Source organism: Hippopotamus amphibius, chromosome 7, assembly GCF_030028045.1.
Source record: "Hippopotamus amphibius kiboko isolate mHipAmp2 chromosome 7, mHipAmp2.hap2, whole genome shotgun sequence".
Classification (NCBI taxonomy): domain Eukaryota; kingdom Metazoa; phylum Chordata; class Mammalia; order Artiodactyla; family Hippopotamidae; genus Hippopotamus; species Hippopotamus amphibius.
The window spans coordinates 104,133,097-104,150,336 of NC_080192.1; the positions used below are offsets into that span (position 1 = coordinate 104,133,097).

Genomic DNA, 17,240 nt, shown 5'->3' on the forward strand with positions numbered 1-17,240 from the left:
TGCCTGCAGCACTGTATTTGTATATTTGAAATACCTTTTAGGATAAACTCCAAAATTCTTAAACCAACTTACAAGGTGATCTAACTGTGCTTGCCTTCTCAACCTCATCTGCCACTCTTACCTTCTCTCCCTGAGCACACTGGTCTTTTCTGAACTTCTCAAACAAGCCAAGTTCTTTACCCATCTCAAGCCTCCATTCACACTGTTTTCCTAGCCAGATCCTTTCTATCATCCTTCTCCCCAACTCTTCATTCATCAAATACCACTTTCTCAAAGAAAACTTTCTAGGCCTCCCAGTCTAGGCTAGATCCCTCTGTTTCATACAATCAGAGCATCCTTTATTCTATTAAAGCATTTAACAAAAATATAATTAAATACCTACAGAATGAGTTGTTTAATGTCTGACTGCCCCAATAGACAGTGAGCTCAATAATGTCAGGGACCACACAGAAATAGATCCTTTAGGAAAATATTTTATGTTAAATTTTAAGTTATTTGTATTTCTAGCATATAAATCCCTTTGTCTCCTTGAACCTATTTCCATTTTATTGACACACACATCACATACACAATGCCTTGTGTGAATGGTTTGTTGTATGGAAATTGTGGAAAGTAAGGAAAAAAGCCAGGTTCCATGTTTGGTTTAAAGCGGTACTGGAACAGGGACAACAGAAGCCTTGTAAACAGAACTAGTTTAACAGAAGCAAAAGTTTAGAGCTGGGAGTGACCATAAAAATAATCCCCCATCCTCCAAAACTGACAGAACTATTGGATGAGGCATTGAATTTCCCACAGTCTACAGAATTTTAAATTACTTTTTTCTAGAGATCTTGAGAGGTAGAAAGATCACAGATAACATTTGGTTACAATTTTAATTTATCTGTTTACTTGTCTGTCCCCACTAGACAGTGAACTAGGACAAGTACTTTGTCATCCATCTTATGATCTCAAACTTGGCACCCAGGAGGCACTCAATAAATGTTTGTTGAAATAATGAATATATAATAAACTATGGAGAATTTGAGATCATAAGATGTGATATATTCTCCCTCTTATGAGTCTGTAAATTTCAAAAGTGATTCTTCTTAGTACAAAGTAAAGGACGGCAAAGGGTAGTATTTCAAGTATCTGATAACATGTGAGTGTCTTGCTGGTATTCATATTATTCATGCAGACAATTCCATTCTTTGCCTATGAGCAAGGCCTGATCTATTTATACATATAAAAACTGAGGGTAGGTGGAAAGAGTGTACATCCTCTTTGTGCATTAGTTATTATCTCTCCAATGACTATTGTTAAATTCTTCAACTACTGTTAAAGAATGTAATACATCTCTTTACTATATTTGATTATGAAGGAAGCTGTGACCTCCTACATTATTCACAGCTTGTCAAAAAAAAGAAACACAAAGAGCTTCAGCTGTGCTGAAAAAACCCTTTTTGCATTTAAATATCAAATAGGTGTTTTACAAATAATAAAAATAAATTATTTTTTAATCATCAAACAAATACAGCTTCAAGGGTAGAAAATTCCTATACACTAACAATGAAAAAGCAGAAAGAGAAATTAAGGAAACTCTCCCATTTACCAGTGCAACAAAAAGAATAAAATACCTAGGAATAAACCTGCCTAAGGAGGCAAAAGATCTGTATGCAGAAAACTATAAGACACTGATGAAAGAAATCAAAGACGATACAAACAGATGGAGGGACATACCACGTTCTTGGATTGGAAGAATCAACATTGTGAAAATGCCTGTACTACCCAAAGCAACTTACAGATTCAACACAATCCCTATCAAATTACCAACGGCATTTTTCACAGAACTAGAAGAAGAAATCTTACGATTTGTATGGAAACGCAAAAGACCCCGAATAGCCAAAGCAATCTTGAGAAGGAAGGACGGAGTTGGTGGAATCAGGCTTCCTGACTTCAAACTATACTACAAGGCCACAGTGATCAAGACAGCATGGTACTGGGCACAAAAATAGAAAGGAAGATCAATGGAACAGAATAGAGAACTCAGAGGTAAACCCACGCACATATGGGCACCTTATCTTTGACAAAGGAGACACGAATATACAATGGAGAAAAGGCCGCCCCTTCAGTAAGTGGTGCTGGGAAAATTGGACAGCAACAGGCAAAAGAATGAAATTAGAACACTTCCTAATACCATACACAAAAATAAACTCCAAATGGATTAGAGACCTAAATGTAAGGCCAGACACTCTAAAACTCCTAGAGGAAAACATAGGCAGAACACTCTATGACATCCATCAAAGCAAGATCCTTTGTGACCCACCGCCTAGAATAATGGAAATAAAATCAAGAATAAACAAATGGGACCTCATGAAACTTAAAAGCTTTGGCACAGCGAAAGAAACCATAAACAAGACTAGAAGGCAACCCACAGAATGGGAGAAAATACTTGCCAACGAAGCAATGGACAAAGGGTTAATCTCCAAAATATACAAGCAGCTCATGCAGCTTAATACCAAAAAAGCAAATAACCCAATCCACAAATGGGCAGAAGACCTAAGTAGACATTTCTCCAAAGAAGACATACAGATGGCCAACAGACACATGAAACAATGCTCAACATCACTAATCATTAGAGAAATGCAAGTCAAAGCCACAATGAGGTATCACCTGACACTGGTCAGAATGGCCATCATCAAAACCTCTAGAAACAACAAATGTTGGAGAGGGTGTGGAGAAAAGGGAAATTTCCTGCAAGGTTGGTGGGAATGTAAGTTGGTACAGTCACTATGGAAAATAGTTTGGAGGTTCCTTAAAAAACTACAAATAGAACTATCATATGATCCAGTAATCCCACTCCTGGGCATATACCCAGAGAAAACCATAATCCCAAAAGAAACATGTACCATAATGTTTATTGCAGCAGTATTTACAATAGCCAGGACATGGAAGCAACCTAAATGCCCATCAACAGATGAATGGATAAAGAAGATGTGGCATATATATACAGTGGAATATTATTCAGCTATAAAAAGGAATGAGATGGAGCTGTATGTAATGAGGTGGATAGACCTAGAGTCTGTCATACAGAGTGAAGTAAGCCAGAAAACAAAAAACAAATATTGTATGCTAACTCATATATACGCAATCTAAAAAAAAAATGGTACTGATGAACCCAGTGACAGGACAAGAATAAGGATGCAGATGCAGAGAATGGACTGGAGCACACGGGGTTTGGGGGGCAGGGGGCAAAGGGGAAGGTGGGACGAAGTGAGAGAGAAGCATAGACATATTTACACTACCAACTGTAAAATAGATAGCTAGTGGGAAGTTGCTGTATAACAAAGGGAGATCAACTCGATGATGGGTGATGCCTTAGAGGGCTGGGACAGGGAGGGTGGGGGGGAGTCGCGGGAGGGAGGGGATGTGGGGATATGTGTATAAATACAGCTGATTCACTTTGGTGTACCTCAAAAGCTGGTACAGGAGTGTAAAGCAATTATATTCCAACAAAGAGGTTAAAAAAAAAAAAGATAGACATCATAGTGGCCACTTATGTGATAAGAGGATTCTAAAAAAGCTCTTAATTGCCCATAATTACTCCCTTTTGCTTCCATGATGCCTAATATTTTAGAGTTAGAAGTTCATTCCTTAAAAGTCTCCAGTTCCAGGAGCATGGCAGACTGAGTTAATGCAGCAACCCTCTTATACAAGAATGTTACATTAAACATAAAAGCAAGTGATAACCACAGATGAGCTCACACACAGAAAAGGAAAATCTCCAGATACTAGAAACAAAAAGGACAGGAAAGCCAGAGTGAAAAGTTTGTGAGTTAACTCTGTACCAACTTTGGGGTAGTGTTATTTGATCTGGAAACAGCAAGTGAATTGGACTTTAATATCTACTCAAGGACAGAAGTTGAAGCCTTGGACCTAAAGGAGCTGGAAGTAAAATATTGCATAAAAGCAGAACTCTCCATAGGTTGAATTCCCAGGCCTGTAACTTGCATAGGATAGAAACCCAAATTTACACTAGCTGAAAAATGAACATAAATATTGGTTAGTACTAGACCTATGATATTCCTGTAGATCTGGTGCAAGGAAACAAAAAAATTACTCTGGGTCACATGGGATGCCCGTGGGGGGTGGGGAGCCACCTGAAGATGACCTCACAATATAAAAAGTTATAAAACACAAGCAAATGATCCATTATGAACAAAAGTCAACAAACACATAGCACATTATTATTTGAAATAATAGAGGGAATGTCTAAATATGATTGTCTAAAATAATTAAATAAATATGCCTAAAATGACTAAAGTCATTGGGATCATAAAGAACAAAACTCAATGAGAAACAGAAGAGATATTTGAAAAAGAACTTAGTAGAACTTCCAAACTTAAAAATATAATCACTGGAATTAGAAGTTCAATGGACAAGTTAAATAGCAGATCAATACAAATGAACTAAGAATTCTAAGAAGTAGAAACAGATATGATAAAGTTATCCTGAGGTAGAGACAAAGACTTGCAAAATATCAAGAAATATCGAGACTAGAATGAGAAAGTACAACATATGTCTAATGGGAATTCTACAAAGAGAGAAGAGGAACAAAAAACATTGTGAAAGTAGCTGAAAATTTTGCATGACTCATGAATAATATTAATCTTTTGATTTAAGAAACACAACTCCACTGCAAGATAAATAAAATGAAGCCTATACCTAGCTACATTGTAGTGAAATGGCAAAATGTCCAAGAAAGGGAAAAACTGTAAAGTCACAGAAAAATTCTTTCCGTTAGCTGTGATTTCCTTCTTATTAAAAAATGAGCTCTAAATATACTCTAGTTTAATTGGTAAAGTGGATACTATGGCTGGATGAGAAGGGTTTTGGGTTGAAAAATTTAAAACTTAAATATCATATGGAAACTAGACAAAAAACACCCCTCATTTCTCAGATCCAATATTCTTGTGACTTCCAATAACTGCAGCACAACAGGAGTTTAGATATTTGACTATGTTAGAGTCATTCTAATATAATCCAAATACTTCTAAATATTATGCTCTGATAACAGAGATTCATCTACTTGTCAATATACCCCTCTTGCCCCCATGTCCCAAATACATTATATACAGAAAAAACTAAGGCAGGGGAAGGCATGAAACTAACAAGCTGTCATTTTTGTTCACTACTACTAAGTGGTTTATTAAGTAGTGGGCCAATAAGTATATCAATGACATAAATATTTGACTGAAAATTATCCTGCCAATTCCTCCAGCTTGAGGAGAAACCTCTTTCTGCAGAATATTTTCCATGCACTTTCTGGGTCTTCCAGGAAGGGTGATTACAGTTTCCTAGGGGGGTTTGATAAGAAGTCAATGTCTCCCTCAGGGACTGACTGAAAGCATACTGGCAGAGTATCCTGAACTCTAAGAGATAAAAAATGCTTGGGAGTTGGTCTGAGAAGAGAAAATTAATCCCAGACTTTGGGTACTGTCTCTAATGATGAGTAGCCTAGGTCTTTCAGAGAAACTTAAGGTCTTCCACCTTTCCAGAGGTATGAATAGTGTTTTCTATTAAACTTCACTTGGAATAATAGAAAGAGATTGCATCCCCTTTGCTCCAACAATTCTTTCAATTTTTCCAGTTCAGGCATCCATTCCCAGGGAAACTGAGATCACCTGAAACTGCTTCTTTGAAATCTTAGATCTAAACATTCCTGTTCTTCCATATCCTTTGCTCAGGCTAATCCTTTCATGTTGTTCTTGTACCTTGCTGTCTCTATTTATTTACTTCCCATTCATCCTTTGTCACTGTAATTGGTTTCCATCCCTACACTCCACTAAAACTGTTCTTACCTGCTTTATCAATAACTCCAATATGACCTCTCAGCCACCTTTGGTGTAGTTAGTCAATTTCTCCATCTGAAACACTGTTTTTCAAAAAGCCCACTTTTGGGGCTTCCTAGGTGGTGCAGTGGTTAAGAATCTGCCTGCCAATGCAGGGGACACAGGTTCAAACCCTGGGCCAGGAAGATCCCACATGCCCGTGTGCCACAACTACTGAGTCTGTGCTCTATAGCCCATGCGCCTAGAGCCCAAGCTCCACAAGAGAAGACACCGCAATGAGGAGCCTGCACACCTCAATGAAGAGTAGCCCCCACTTGCCACAACTAGAGAAAACGCGTGTGCAGCAAAGACACAACACAGCCAATAAATAAATAAATAAATTTATTTATTTTTTAAAAAATGTTTTAAAAAAAGCCCACTTTCCTAGAATGCCTACATCTCAGACTGCTTCTTGCGAGTATTCTTTGTAGTCTTTCTCCTCTTTCTCTACCCATCCCTAAATATGGAGTTCCTTAGACTGGTCAAGGGTCCTGGTCTTTTCATACTGTTAAAGTAATTAAACAAGGAGGCCACTAGACTAAGGTGGCTCTAATGCCTTGGTGTCCTACTTAAGCAAACCAAAGTCTAAGCGTGTAAATGCCTCAAGATTATGAAACCTAAACACTGAGGAAAACCAATCACAAACAGCTGATTAGGCTTTAAGCTGCAGTCAATCAAATAATTTCCTATCTTTGCTTCTGCACCTTCTCTAAGTCTTTCCCCTGGCTCCTGTCAGTGCTCCTAACCATTTCTTGTTTGGTGTTGCCCAATTCCAATCAATTTTTGCTCAAATAAACTCTTAAAATTTTTAATATGCCTCCATTTATCTTTTTTTTTGGTTGTGCTGGGTCTTAGTTGTGGCAGGTGGGCTCCTTAGTTGCGGCAGGTAGGCTCCTCGGTTGCAGCATGTGAACTCTTAGTTGCAGCATGTATGTGGGCTCTAGTTCTCTGACCAGGGATGGAACCCTGGCCCCCTGCCTGGGGAGCGCAGAGTATTAACCATTGCACCACCAGGGGCATCCCTGTTTAACAATACTCTACATCTCATTCCCTCCAATCCACCTATAAGCTAACCCATGTCCCTTTGTAGATGACCCTCATAATCCATACATGAAGATACTGTCCCATCCTTTAAACATGCTGCCTCCATAGCTGTTTCTGCTGTGTTCTCTGTCTCGGTTTCCCAGAAATCTGACGTCATCCTGACTTTTCTATTTCACTCTTCACATCCAATCAACTATCAAGCTCAGACCATTCTTGCTGAAATAGCTCTCGAATCATTTCAACTGACATGCAGGCCACCAATATGTCACATCTCCTCAAGGGATCTGCCAGTTTCCAATTCTGTCTATTCTAATCCAGTCTCCACACAAAGCCAGAGTCATTCTTCAGAAATGTAAATTATATCATGCCCCTCCTATGCTTACAAGTTTTCTGCTTCTTGTTGCCTTTAAGACAAAGCTCTAAAAATTCCCTAGCATGTTCTTCTCAGTCTCAATTCTTCAGTCCCCTCTCTGCAAGCAATCTTCAGTCATTCTGAACTTTGAATTCCTAGAATCCATGTTTACAGCCTGAGCTGCTCCCTCAGGTGAAATATACCTTCCTCTCTTTTTTCCAACAAATTTTGTTCTCAGTCCTTAAGCTCAACTTAATGTATCATTTCTAGCAAAATACCTGACAACCTTCCAGTTTGAAGTCCTCTTTAGTTGTTCCCAAAGCATCCTGTACTCATCAGGCAATTAAGAGCAGTGTTGTCTTGTAATTGCTTATTCCCCAGTCAATAGCTCCACGTGACTGTAAAGTCCCAGGAGGACAGAAACCAGGTGCTCTTAAACTTTCCATCTCAAGGGCCTAAAAGGAATGTCTGACAGAGAGTGGTAGTTAAATTCTCATTTGTTGAATGAATTTGTTGAATTTGTTCTTTGGATTGAGGGCGGCCAGGAGAATGCCAGAAAGACGAGGGCTTAAAGGGGACATAGTAAAAAAAAAAAATCTATAAGCAACAAGCTGGATGGACAGAGTACCTAGGTTTTTTCCATAAACTCGGCGTTGTGGGACTACGTCGACCGCCTCGTCCGAGGCCACCGCGACTAAGGGCTCCCGAAGGCAGCCACAGGGAGCGTGCGACCCAACGCGAGGAAGGACAATAGCTTGGAATTCGGCCTCGTGTTTCCGGTGGGACAGCGTCGCGCTGGGCCGGTAAGACCCGGGGGTGGGGGCTCCGAGCCCGGCCTACGGCGAGGAAGGCGCGGCACCCAGGGTTGCCGCCGCCGTCGCCGCCGCCTCCTCCGACGCCGTCGCCCCGCCCCGGCCCGCCCCGGCCCGCCCCGGAAGTGGCTTGAGGCCCGTCCGGAACCTCCGGGCCCGGCGGCTGCAGCGTCACCAGCCGAGCCGGTGCGGGGCGGGCAGAGCGGCCGCTGCAGCCGCCAACGAACCGGGGACCGCGCGGGGCCAGCAGCGCGCCGGCCAGGGGAGGGGGCCCAGCGATCGGGCCGAGGGCGACGGGCAGCCGCCGGCCGCAGGGCGACGAAGACGCGGAGGAGGCGGAGCCCGGAGAGGGGTGGGGGCCGGGGAGGGCTAGGGTGGGGAGGGGGTTGGGGGGGGTGTCCCTGGTCTCATGGAGCCGGCCGAACGGGCGGGCGGCGGGGATCCCCTGGAGCCGGGCGGGCGCCCGGGTCCGGACCCGCGAGGCTTCGTCCCACAGAAGGAGATCGTCTACAACAAGCTGCTGCCCTACGCCGAGCGGCTGGACGCCGAGTCCGACTTGCAGCTGGCCCAGATCAAAAGCAACCTGGGCCGGGCGGTGCAGCTCCAAGAGCTGTGGCCCGGGGGCCTCTTCTGGACCAGGAAACTCTCCACGTAAGTGTGTCGGGGCCTGCAGGATGGGCGGGAGGCAAAGGCTCAGTGTGAGGGCGTCCGCGGCGGGGGAAGGCTCTTTGTCCGCACCGGACCTCTGGACCCTCAGCTCTGCCCCGGCTCGGGCGGATCGTTTCTGTGCAGTAGTCCCAGGGTCACGAAGTCTGGGAAGCACTCAGGCCTCCTCCCTGCCACTTTCCTACGGGGTGTCCCTGGTCCTCACCAGCCCTCTACGTCCTTCGCGGTGCTTCTACCCAAGTTTTCGGGTTGTTGTCTTCCGATATTCGAGGCCCGGGGGATCGGGAGGGCAGTGGACCCCCGGGGAAAGAGATGCGCGGTTCCCCCAAGGGTCCTCCTTGGATCTTTGCCGGTAGAGGGAAGGAACAGAGGATTCGCCTTTGGGCTAACAACTCTTGACTTTTCCAGGTGTTGCCCCACGGTCCCTCCATTCGCGTTTAGTAACTTTCTGAATGGGAAGGAGGCTGTAGGGAACTTCTAGGTTCTGCTTTTTTGGGCCTTCTCAGTCTTTGTGGGTTTGATTGAAAAAATTGGTTTAAAATCAGCCCTTAGCTCGTTCTTGAGCTGTGTAATAGACGTTAATGTTGAGAATGTTGAGTCTTAGAACCTCGGGAAAGTGTATGCAGCCCCTGTTGTGACATTTCCTTTGGAAATGTGCTATACTAAGGAAAATAGAGAAGAGAGCTGTCAAGTTGTCCCGGGCGTTATTAGTATCGGGCTTGTGTTAATTTTTGAGCTGCTCAGATGTATCTGGATTACCTAAATCAGTCTCAGTTGTTCTATTCTTCCTTTGTTACTTTTTTTTTTTTTTTTTAACTAACTGCAAACTGTAGCGCCACTGAAATTAGGGGAAACCGAGTAAAATACAGTTGGGGGAAATGTTAGAGACTTTATTTGCTAGATGGGCATCTTCTCTGTGTCAGAACTTTTTTAAAACGGAATTTTGCTGTATCTTGTTTGGCTAACTGTACATAAAGTCTGGTAACATTGTATGTCATGCGTATGGGTATGGGTGGGTGAACACACAAGACCTAAGTCACTTATCCAGTGTTTACCCAAATCTGCTGAGTGAACTGGGTGATGACTCAGGGTTTTGTAATGCAAAAGTCTTCCCTACATTTCCTCACAGGATGATCCTTATCTGCCAGTTATTAGGGAGGTTCTGACAAATTTCTCATCTCCAGTTGTCAGTGGTGGTGGGAATAATTAGCTTTTGAATTAGAGAGCAAAACTAAAACACTTAATTTGCCCTTTTCAAAGAGTGACCATAAAAAGTCAAGGTTAACAGCTCTCCTCCTGATTAGCGTGTAAAGAAGTTTGCGGTGTTAGGATCCATAGGAGACTTGGGAAAAAAGAAATGCAACAGGAAGAGGAACCACTTTTAGTGAAAACAGAAGAGTATTTTGTAAATGATTAAGATTCACGCAGTTGTTTCAAGTGAGCCTCCCAGGTTTTTGTGTTACTTGGGCACAGTAAAAATAAAGTTACTTTGTCAATTCCAGTAATTCCTCATTTTAAAAGCTTAGATTAGATTTTCCAGAGAATAACCATTTTGGGGGACAGAGCTCCTTTTATATGCAGAATATATAAATAGACCAATGTGTGAATGCATATCTGGTTTGGATTTATTAATCGAGAATCTACACAGGCATAGTTAAGCACTGTTTTCTGACATTTTTATTGTTACTAAGCTTGGCAAATTAACACCTGGAGGTTTATTATTTTTGGCTTATTAGTTACAAGTATATTTACCTATAAAGAGCTAAACATACAGTGGAGACAGTCTTTGGTGTTTAGGGCCAGATTGCAGTTACGTGGCTTGATAACCTATGAACCCCAAACCATGTATATCTAAGTAACCAGAAAGAAATGCTATCAGATAGAATTTTATTTTGGAACGGTGATTAAATGCTGCAAGCTGATTCTTGGGATTGCGCTATGAGACATTTTGAACTTGGTGGGACATGTTGTGATCTTTGGTGTATTTTTTTCTCCTAAGTCATGTTAAGGTGACCTGTTTATAGTTGTACTTGTTTTTTAAGCGTTGTGCGTGTTGCACAAGTTTACATCTAAATGATGCCAAAACATGTGATGATAGTTGTTAGTTACCTTAGTGGTGATCATACTTAGTACTTTGTAGAAGCATGGAAAATAGCAATGAAAATAGAATCTAATTTCTCCCACTAGCTCTGTGATTGTGGTCAGCTTACTTTAATCGAGTATTTTATATGCTTGTGTGAGAAATGAGGGACCTGGACTAAATAATTCCTGAGAAACATTCCTGCTCTGGTATTTTATGATTTTATTTTTTATCCTGTAGAGCCTCAAGTAAGCCAGTGTGTATCTTTCTAACAAGGACTGTTTGAGCAGTTTGTAAAGTACTGGAAATAGTTGCACAGATCAAGTGCATTCCTAAAGAAGACCAGAGTACAAATGCTGTTCAGAGACACTGGGACTGGATCCCCGACCAGAAGCGTACATCCCTAATCTGTGTCACAGGACTAGGTAGAGTTCTGGTTTAACAGACACTAGACTCCCCCGCCCCCTTTCTTTCTTTCTTTTTCTTCCTTTCTTTCTTCTTTCTTTCTTTCGTTTTTACTTTTTATCTCATTTTTGATGGTTATAATTGTCTTTCAATCCATATCAAGACTTGCAGGTCTGTTTAGCAGATCTCTAAAGAAAGGTTATTTCTGTGTACTTTAAAAATTGGCCCTGTAATAATACAAGCTCTCTTGTACAGACAGCTTAAAATATTAGTACTGCCTGTTGAAGAGAGATTATGTGGCATCATACATCATGGGACTAGTTTTTAAGAAACAAGGAAATAAATTAGACAAGAGAGGCACAAACTAATGAGCTTTGGAAAACAGCAGTCCAGACAGTTCCTGGACACTGAGTGAAACGTATCTGTAAATAATTGGTATGTTGCTCGTAGAGAATGAAAGGAGTTGAAAGGTAGTCTTGAAGCTCGCTTTCTCTCCTTTGCCTTCTGGACCTTACGTGAGAGGCAGTGGGGTCTAGTCAGAAGGGGTTTATCTGTACCTGGAGTTGCCATTGTTATCGTCTTGGTCTTGCTTTAACCTCTTTTAGCTTTAGAGTGCTCTTTTGGAGGGTGGGAGTGTAGACTATAAATGGTTTTTCAAACCTAAAACTTTAGCATTGGACTGTTTCATAAAAGCAAACTCTTAAACACAAAATTAGATCATTTCTTACTTTTGTGTTTCTTGTTTGTTTGTTAGCAGAATTTTGATTTTAGTGAAGTATGTGAGTTTGGAGTATTACGAAGCAAATTTAGATGCTTTGTTTAAGTGAAAATGTTGGATTCTCTGCTGTTTTATAGTGAAATGATTGTATTGTACTGAGGAATCATTTCATTTGTTAATTAAACTGTAGCTCCCTTGTTTAATTATTATTTAAGAATATTATGTGGCCTTACTGGATAAGAATTGGATTAAACCACATAGTGTATTTAATTAGATTTTACAACCACTGGAAACTTGTTTAGTTAAGATATACATTATCAAATACACTAACCTCCTCTTGTGGAAAGTAATATGTGACCACAGAAGCACGGAAATTCATATCATCTCTGTGTTGGGGAAGAAAGAAGAAAATGCTGACCACTGAATCCCAGTTGTCTATTCACGTGATGTACTTTATTAATATGGTATCTAATATTTGAGTATTGAAATTGTGAAGTACACAATAAAGATAAGATTTTTATTTGCAAAAGAATCTTGACAGATTGCCACATTCATCAGTGAGAACCAGTTAGAGAAAGTACTAGAAAAGTTTTGTCTTTGTTATTAAATGGCTACACTCAAAACAGGACCCAAAATTTTGTTGTGAGAAAGTTGATTTTCCATAGGAAAAAACCAAAATAAATAAATTAATTGATTTTGGAGTCATGAATTTTTCTGATAAAGTTGTATAACATCCGGTAAGTTATCTTTCACTTTTGTTGTTGTTGTTTTTAACTAACAATATGTTTTTTAGAGCAGTTTCAGGTTCAGAGCAAAATTGAGCGGAAACTACAAAGAGTTCTCATATACCCCCGTCCCTACACATGCACACATTTGATGTTTCATAGCAATGTCAAGCATACATTTTCAAAAACATTTGTGGCCCGTCCCATTTTCCAGGGACATCTCTTACTCCTTTTAAAACACCTTTTCGGTTTTCTCGTCACTAGTTAATTGGCTGTTTCTGCCAGAGTCTCATTTGTCATTGACTATATGTGTGATTCTGATGTGAACAGGTTTTTTTCTTTGCTTTAAATATTTTTCATTATGGAAAATGTGAAACATGTACAGGAGCGGGAAGTATCATATAATGAACCTGGGCATATCCGTCACCCGTGTTCCTCCTACCACCACCGCCTTCAACCATTTTTTTAAGCATATTCTTCATTCATAAATGTTTCCAGCATATATCTTTAAGGGAAAAGGAATTAAACAAAAAGTCAATACCAATATCAGTATCAAGCCTAAAAAAAGTAACAGTATAGTACTTTGATCAACCTCATGAAGTTGGCTTCTTTGCAAAATTTGTGATTTTACTCCTGCATTTCCATTTTATTTGCATTGTTTTGTCTAAGGTTTACTATAAACAGACCTCATGGGGAGAGATAATAGAAATATCTTGTTAATGAATATTTTCACATTATGACATCTTTCTTTTCCCCCTCTTAACTTTGGAGACATAGAATCAATCCTGGAATAACAGAAACTCCCTTTAATTATCTCTATTTTAAAAATGAAGACGCTAAGATTCATAGGTTAATACATAGCTTGATGCAGAGTAGTAGAGGCAGGAGTCTTTAAACAAATTATTTTGTGCGTGCCTTGTATGGGATGGTCACTGTTTTTGGCACTTAGGATATGTCAGTGAAAGAATTCTGCCCTCCAGGGAAGTTCCAGAGTGTTCTTTTTCTCTTGGTGCACATTTTTCTTCATTTAGGACAGAGCAAGCAATGTGTAACTGCATCAAGAATTTTGGGGGAAGAAACTGAATGCTAAGCGCATTACTTAAAAAAAAATTCTCACTCTGACTAGTGCATTATAATGCCCTACATTGAGGCACTGAGAAAGGCAGTTAGAAAAAAGTTAGTAAAACAGTACCATTTGTTTTTCTTTTGAGATCTGAAAGTATTACTTAAAGACAATTTCTCCAAGTGTTCTTGGTGAAGTGTTTATAAAACCAAATTGTTTTTGAAGTACATGGTCTTAATTGAAGTGAAACAGAGGCAAATCCCTAATGTTTTTTAAGGGACACACATATATATAGTAAGTGCAAAACTTCTAAACCAGTTGTTCTCATTGTAGAACCTGGGAGTTATCTTTCTTCTATTAAGTGAGACTCATTTCTAGTGAATCTTCCTCCCAACCTCTCACATTTTTTAATATAAAATTCAAATCTATGTTTCCCTCTTACCTTTTTAGAAAATTTAGACCAAAATCTCATTTGCACTGTGTGAAAAGTAAGGTGAGAGCATGGTAATAAAAGCAACAGCAAGCAAACAACAACAAAAACCCTCAGCATTCATTGAGACTGGCTACTGGAATGTTAAAAGCAGCGCGTACTATAAATATTCCCATTTGGAATCCTGAAGTTGGCTACTTCCATATTCGGCCTATGCTCAACATTTCTTCCCTTCTAGTGCACTCTCTCTTGATCCCTTGTTCATGCTGTTGTATTCTTTGTGTGCATATCTTCCCTCTACTGTGAGCTTTCTTGGGGTCAGAGTCTTCCATATTTACCTCTCCTTCCCTGCACCCCCAGCATTTAATGCAGCAGTATGTACATTCATAGGTACTCAGTAATATTAGAATTAACTTTTTTGTTCTTTGTAAGCTAAAGCATTATGCAGTTTCTAATGAATTGTTACTTTTACAGTCAAAATGGAGGAAATGAATTTGGGGTGAGATCTGTGGTTTTTTTGTTTTGTTTTGAAATCTGTTTTAATACTTTAAACTGAATTTCTGTTCAAAAGAAAGTGTGTATTTAACCAAAAAGTGGAGGGAAGGAGCATCTTGGTTGAGGAAGAGAATGGTTTGTTTCATAACCCAAAGAGAGAGGGTAGGGGGCGTGGGGCTTAACAAAGTTAATTAGAGAAGAGAGCAGATTATGTTTGTTGCATCAGGGAGTTTGAAATTTTCATTTAAAAATAAACCTATCATAGTTATTGTTAAATATTTAGTGTTTAAAAATTTAGAGTGTTCTTGTTACAATGTTTTGATAGATGAACCATAACATTTTGGTAGTGATCATTACCTTTTTGTGCTAATTTGGCTTTTTTCATAGTATCTAGACCCTAAATTTCAGAGTTAAAAAATATAATGAAGACTTTTTCCCTTTCTAAGAAAAAACTTAACACCATTGCAGCTGTGAAGTGGGTTTGAGAATAGTATTTTAGTTCAAGTAAGTTGGAGGTTGCTTAAGAATTATTAAAAATGCTTTATAGTCTTCTAATGGTAGGCAGTCTAAATGTGTTAGTAATCTTTGGGCTGTTAAGTGTGGGTGTTTCATTTCATTTTCTGACAATTTTTTTTCTTTTTCCTTTATTTTATTTTTTTAAAAATTATTTATTTATTTTTTTTTGGGGGGGTACACCAAGTTCAATCATCTGTTTTTATACACATATCCCCGTATTCCCTCCCTTCCTTGACTCCCCCCCTCTCGAGTCCCCCCTGCCCTCCTTTATTTTTTTAATTGAAGTATAGTTGATGTACGATATATGTTATAGGTGTACAAGATAATGATTCACAATTTTTAAAGATTGTACTCCATTTATAATTATTGTAAAATATTGGCTGTATTCCCTGTGTTGTAGCTAATTTTATACATATTAGTTTGTACCTTTTAATCCCCTACCTCAAATTGCCCTTCCCCCTTCCCTCTCCCCACTGGTAACCACTGGTTTGTTCTCTATATGACAATTTTCTTTTTTTAAGCCAAGGATAAAGTAGAAGTTTTTAGAGCCAGAAATTTTATGAACACATGTGAATGCTTATATTTTGGGCAGAGTCCTGAAGAGTTTAGCTGGCATAGTTTGTGTTCTAAGGGAAGATAGGTTACTTCCAGAGATCCTAGTTAATAAAATGTCACCCAATTTATGTCAGCATATACCAGAGGCCTAAGACCTCTTCACTTTGTGTTTTGGTTTTTTGTTTGTTTGTTGGGGGGAGGTCTCAAAATATTTCATTCTAAATGTTCATTTATAAGTGTTTATAGAGAATTTTCCAAATTTTGAGTTATGACCAAAGAGCTGTGAAATCAGTATAGTAAGTCTTGACCAGTTTTGCTGTGGTTTGGTTTGGTTTGGTTTGTTGAACTAGATTAAAGTTATTGGAAATAATAGGGTGAACGATGATGACCTTTGTTTCAGTTATACAGATGTTTTTGTGTATACTCTATTATATGTTTATTACTGTGGGTTGTGGCGAAAAAGTTTGAAAGCTACTGATTTTACAGGTTTCTTTCAGTACTACAGATAGATAATTCACACCTACTCATTGAGCTATAAAGGTATAAGGGATGGAAACAAAAAGTTGCAACAGTTTAAAAATATCAGTAATCCCAGGGGCCAGAGATTTTATGAGAGAGCATTGATAGATTGTTAAATGAGTGGTATAGATACTACCTGCCATCTGTTGAGGGCTCAGAATGTGCCAGCACTTTGCTAAAGGCTTTATTATGTTCGTTATTTCACTTGATTTTCACAATTAACTGTAGGTACATTTATTATCCCAAGTTTGCCATTGAAGAAGTGAGACTTAGTGAAGTTATGTAACAGCCCATTTGCCTGCTCACCACAGGGCTCTTGCTTGTAACCATGTGTCCAGAGTGAGGAAAGCTCCCTGGGCTGTATTGCCTGGGAAGACTGCCAGGGAAGGAGAAACTGCAGCTCAGCCCTGAGATGGGATTTGGTTGGGTAAGGAGGAATTTGCAGAAAGCCATTTAATGTGCATGAATAGAGATGGAGCAAATTGAGCACAAGTGTTAAAGTCTGTACTCAGAGCATCCTGTTGAAGGAATCATTTGTCTGTCTGTTGCCCTCTCTAGGCTGCATGCCCTAGGGCCATTTGTTACTATTTTTATGTTTCCATTGCTTATTGCGTGTCTGACTCTTAAATGGTACTCAGTAAAGCATTTCAAGAAATGAATGCCCCTTATCCATGCCTCAAGAATCAATAGAGGCATCATTAGGTATTAGTGGTGAATGACTTTTTACTCTAGAAATTGTCATGTCAATTTTATTGTCATAAAGGATATAACTCTGACATACAGTATGCTGAAACTCCGTTGTGTTGTTCAGCCCGTGGTAGATGGGGGTAAAGAGAACTGTAGACCTCGGATCTCCTTGTCTGTTTGTTGCCTTCCATCAGAAGTATTATACCTGGTAAAGATGATAGACCTGGTTTTCAGTGTTTTGGAAACCTACTCTCAATGTTTTAAAGCCAATTTATTTAATTTGGTGAAATGTTTATTGTTAGTTTG

At 39.6% G+C, this 17,240-nt stretch overlaps 2 protein-coding genes across 3 annotated transcripts in view; one reads left to right on the forward strand and one right to left on the reverse strand.

The window, feature by feature from the left end:
• The window catches only part of ACYP2 (acylphosphatase 2), a 312,902-nt gene extending 304,771 nt beyond the window's left edge, over positions 1-8,131 (reverse strand). The window contains exon 1 of the mRNA XM_057742352.1: positions 7,892-8,131. The gene's annotated coding sequence lies outside the window, so the exon portion shown is untranslated. The remainder of the gene's footprint in view (positions 1-7,891) is intronic.
• A 341-nt stretch (positions 8,132-8,472) lies between these two features.
• Positions 8,473-17,240, forward strand: part of PSME4 (proteasome activator subunit 4) — a 98,428-nt gene continuing 89,660 nt past the window's right edge. For both annotated transcript variants that reach the window (XR_009054596.1, XM_057740885.1), the window contains exon 1: positions 8,473-8,726. Coding sequence is in view for 1 of the 2 variants with exons in the window: in XM_057740885.1 (XP_057596868.1) it covers positions 8,485-8,726 (242 nt within the window). In the remaining variant the exon portion in view is untranslated. The remainder of the gene's footprint in view (positions 8,727-17,240) is intronic.